Here is a 3,129-nt window from a genome sequence, read left to right as displayed (position 1 = left end):
TTTATTATTCACGCACGTCATCTGCTTGGTAAATTTTCTGAAAGAAAATCGTTTAACTTAAAAAGGCAAAATTGTTTCAACTGTGACTTGTTACGCTGTACGCTCTCTGAGTTTTATTTCCGCTGCGCTAAACTCTTTAAAAATTAACCCCTCTGATACCAACAACCACCACCGTCATTACCATCACCATCACCGTCACCACATCCACCACCACCACAAATAAAACCACCACAACCACCACCACCACCACCAAAAGCACCATCATCGCCGCCACCACCACCTCCGCCGCTGCCACCACCCCCACAACATTTGGCACCGCGGCCGCCACCAACACCGAGACCAACATCATCACAACCACCATCACCATCATTGTCGCCGCCACCGAATGGGCTATCCTAACCACCACCGCCGCTACCACCACCACCATCATCGTCGCCGCCACCGTAGTGGCTACCACTACCACCACCACCGCCACCGCCACCACCACCACCACAATTACCGACGCTGCCGCCTCCACCACTACTACCACCAATTCGGACGCCGCCACCACTACCACCACCACCACGACAACCACAACCACCGCCGCCATCGCCACCGCCATCGCCGCCGCCATCGCCAAAACCACCACCCTGACCACCACCACCACCACTTGATGGCAACCCCCAAAGGGACTTCCCATCCAAAGAAGTATCAACTACACTAAGAGTATGAAAGGGAAGTTGATTGAGAACTTACTTTTACTTTCTAAAGTCTTAGCATGATTCATCTTTACTAAATAAACTTTACATTGTTTTGTGGGCCTTTAATAAAGAGGAGACACCATGTACATATAGCTAAGGGAGGTTGCCAAGAAGGACAACCAAGGAATCACAAAAGGGAAATAGGTGGCGCCTAGCGCCTCCTCCAGGGCACCCAGCGCCAGATGGCGCCTAACGCTTTTCTAGGGCACCCAGTGCCAGAACTGCAGAGTCTTCTTCTTCACTTGGATTGTTGACTTGGCATGCTATACCTTGCATCCCAAGTCTCTCCAACTGCATAGCTTCCTCAACAAGCTTCTTTTACACTTAGAGTAGCTTGTACAGTACGTTTTAGAAGCTATCCTTCATCTATAAATAGAGAGCTTCATCACTTGTAAATTCAACTTGATTTGGAGTAATGAAATGCTATTGAATTTTCAACTATCCTCTCAAGTTCAAACTTGTGCCTTGTTATCTTGCACCTCCTCTAGCTCCTTTCCCCTTTGGAAAGCCTACTGAGTTAGAATTCTACCAAACATCCATCCAAACACCTTCACAAATTTTCACAAACACCTACCTTGCATTTCAAACTTCATCTTCTTCATCATTCTGCTGCCAATTCTCTGGATTTGGAGGTTGTTCGTGACTGAGTTCCAAGAGAGCTTCCATCATTTGGCATCAAGAGCCAACCGTTCCAGTCACGCTTCAAGAGCTAAGTGTCTCGTTTCCATTCCCTCTGTTTTCTGTCATGTGTTGTTCTACTGTCACGCTGATTTTTTTTTTCAATTCTGTTTCGTTTTAATTTGTGTCTGTGATTGCTGTAATCGTGTTTTCTCTCTTCCTTAGTGCTTGTTGATCATTTTAAACGGTGGAAATCTTTTGTTTGAATTCAATTCCAACTTCAATTTGATTTTTTTTCCAGTTTTGTCAAGTCATGTGCCTATGTGCAGTTTTAAATTCTGTCATCAAGTGTTTGATTCTGTTCTAGCAATGTTTTTGTTTTCAAATGAATTTCCAGTGCTTGTGTAGCCAGATATCAACCTAGAAGGCAATGAGACAATGTCTAGCCTTGGTGATATGTGCTCAAACATGCCAAAACTTGTTTCTATTTTCACAATTCTGCATAAACTTTGAAATTCTTGTTTGATAGCTATAATCTGATTCTGTGCAGATTTATTGTTTCTAAACCTTAAGACAAGTTTGTTTGGTGTTATTACACATGTCTCAAGTGGTGGCAACTTGTTTTAATCAATCAAATATAAAAAGCATATATGAGTTGCGTAAAATCATGAAACAAGGTGCTGTCACAGTTTTTACTCAATCTTTTTCACCGTGATTGTTGTTCTTGATTGTGTCTTAGGTTCTACAAGTCTGCTAGCTCATATTCTACAGCTAGTTCTAGTCAATTAGGACTTTCTATACATGTTTTTGGAGCCATCCAGCTTTGATTCTATACAATTTTCAAATTTTGCTGCAGTTTGCCATAATTTTGAGCATTTTTAAGCAACTGCTATTGTCAATTGTTGAATCTGTGTGTCTCTATGTTTTTGGACCGTTTGTGCACATATATTTGGTGATTTGAAACCTGCTTCTACTGTTCTTTTGGTCACAATTGCACAATTACACCAAATCACCATTCCAGCCTTGTTTTGGTGCAACTTTTAAGTGAAATTGCTGCATAATTGGCTACAGCAGATGATACACAGGGCCCAAGCCCACCAAATAAAGAATAACCCAAGAACATGGAGAGGGGTAAAATGGTCATTGTCACATAAGGAGGGGTGCTCTTATCAACATAGGGGTTGCGTTATGATTCTTTCCCTCCACCTGCGCATGTATTTCTTTTAGCATTACTTACACATGTTAAATAATCTTTCTAGAAGGCATCACATGTATCACATTGCTTGCCTACGTGGCTTAGATCCACATTTTACGGATCTTAGCATTTTCCATGCTCATGGCCGAGAGGTTAGCCTATAAAATCTCTTAGGCATTGTTGTATCTGCACTTTTGGATTAATAGTAAAGAAATTCTGCTGAAATGTTAGCAAAGTTCTTCTCCAAGAGTCACCTTCCTAGCTTGCTTTCCATTGCAACTTTCTTCCACTTCATGGAAGCCTTCTGAGTTGTGATTCACTTCTTCAAGCTAACATCCATCTTCCCTCAGCATAATCATCGCTACATCTGCTGTGATACGCGGGGCCCAAGCCCAATTTGTAACACCCTTAACAGAGTGCCACTTATAAATAACCAAATCCGAAAATTTACGCCAAATTTTTTTTTTTATTATTTATAAAATAACATCGCGGAAACAAAAACCCTAAAAATTCAAACGTCTTACAAACTTAAAGTTCCAGCCTTACAAATATTGAATCCATTATTCAAAATGTAAA

At 41.7% G+C, this 3,129-nt stretch overlaps 1 protein-coding gene across 1 annotated transcript; it reads right to left on the bottom strand.

Moving 5' to 3' along the window:
• Window positions 1-395: 395 nt before the first annotated feature.
• Window positions 396-1,406, bottom strand: LOC106754494 (putative glycine-rich cell wall structural protein 1). The gene is made up of 2 exons (XM_014636511.1): window positions 1,329-1,406; window positions 396-671 (listed from the first exon to the last, which is right to left on the bottom strand). The coding sequence occupies exons 1-2, from the start codon at window positions 1,404-1,406 to the stop codon at window positions 396-398; spliced, it is 354 nt and encodes a 117-aa protein (XP_014491997.1).
• Between the last annotated feature and the right edge of the window lie 1,723 nt (window positions 1,407-3,129).

This window comes from Vigna radiata, unplaced genomic scaffold, assembly GCF_000741045.1.
Source record: "Vigna radiata var. radiata cultivar VC1973A unplaced genomic scaffold, Vradiata_ver6 scaffold_251, whole genome shotgun sequence".
Lineage (NCBI taxonomy): Eukaryota > Viridiplantae > Streptophyta > Magnoliopsida > Fabales > Fabaceae > Vigna > Vigna radiata.
This window is presented reverse-complemented; position numbering and strand designations above follow the sequence as displayed.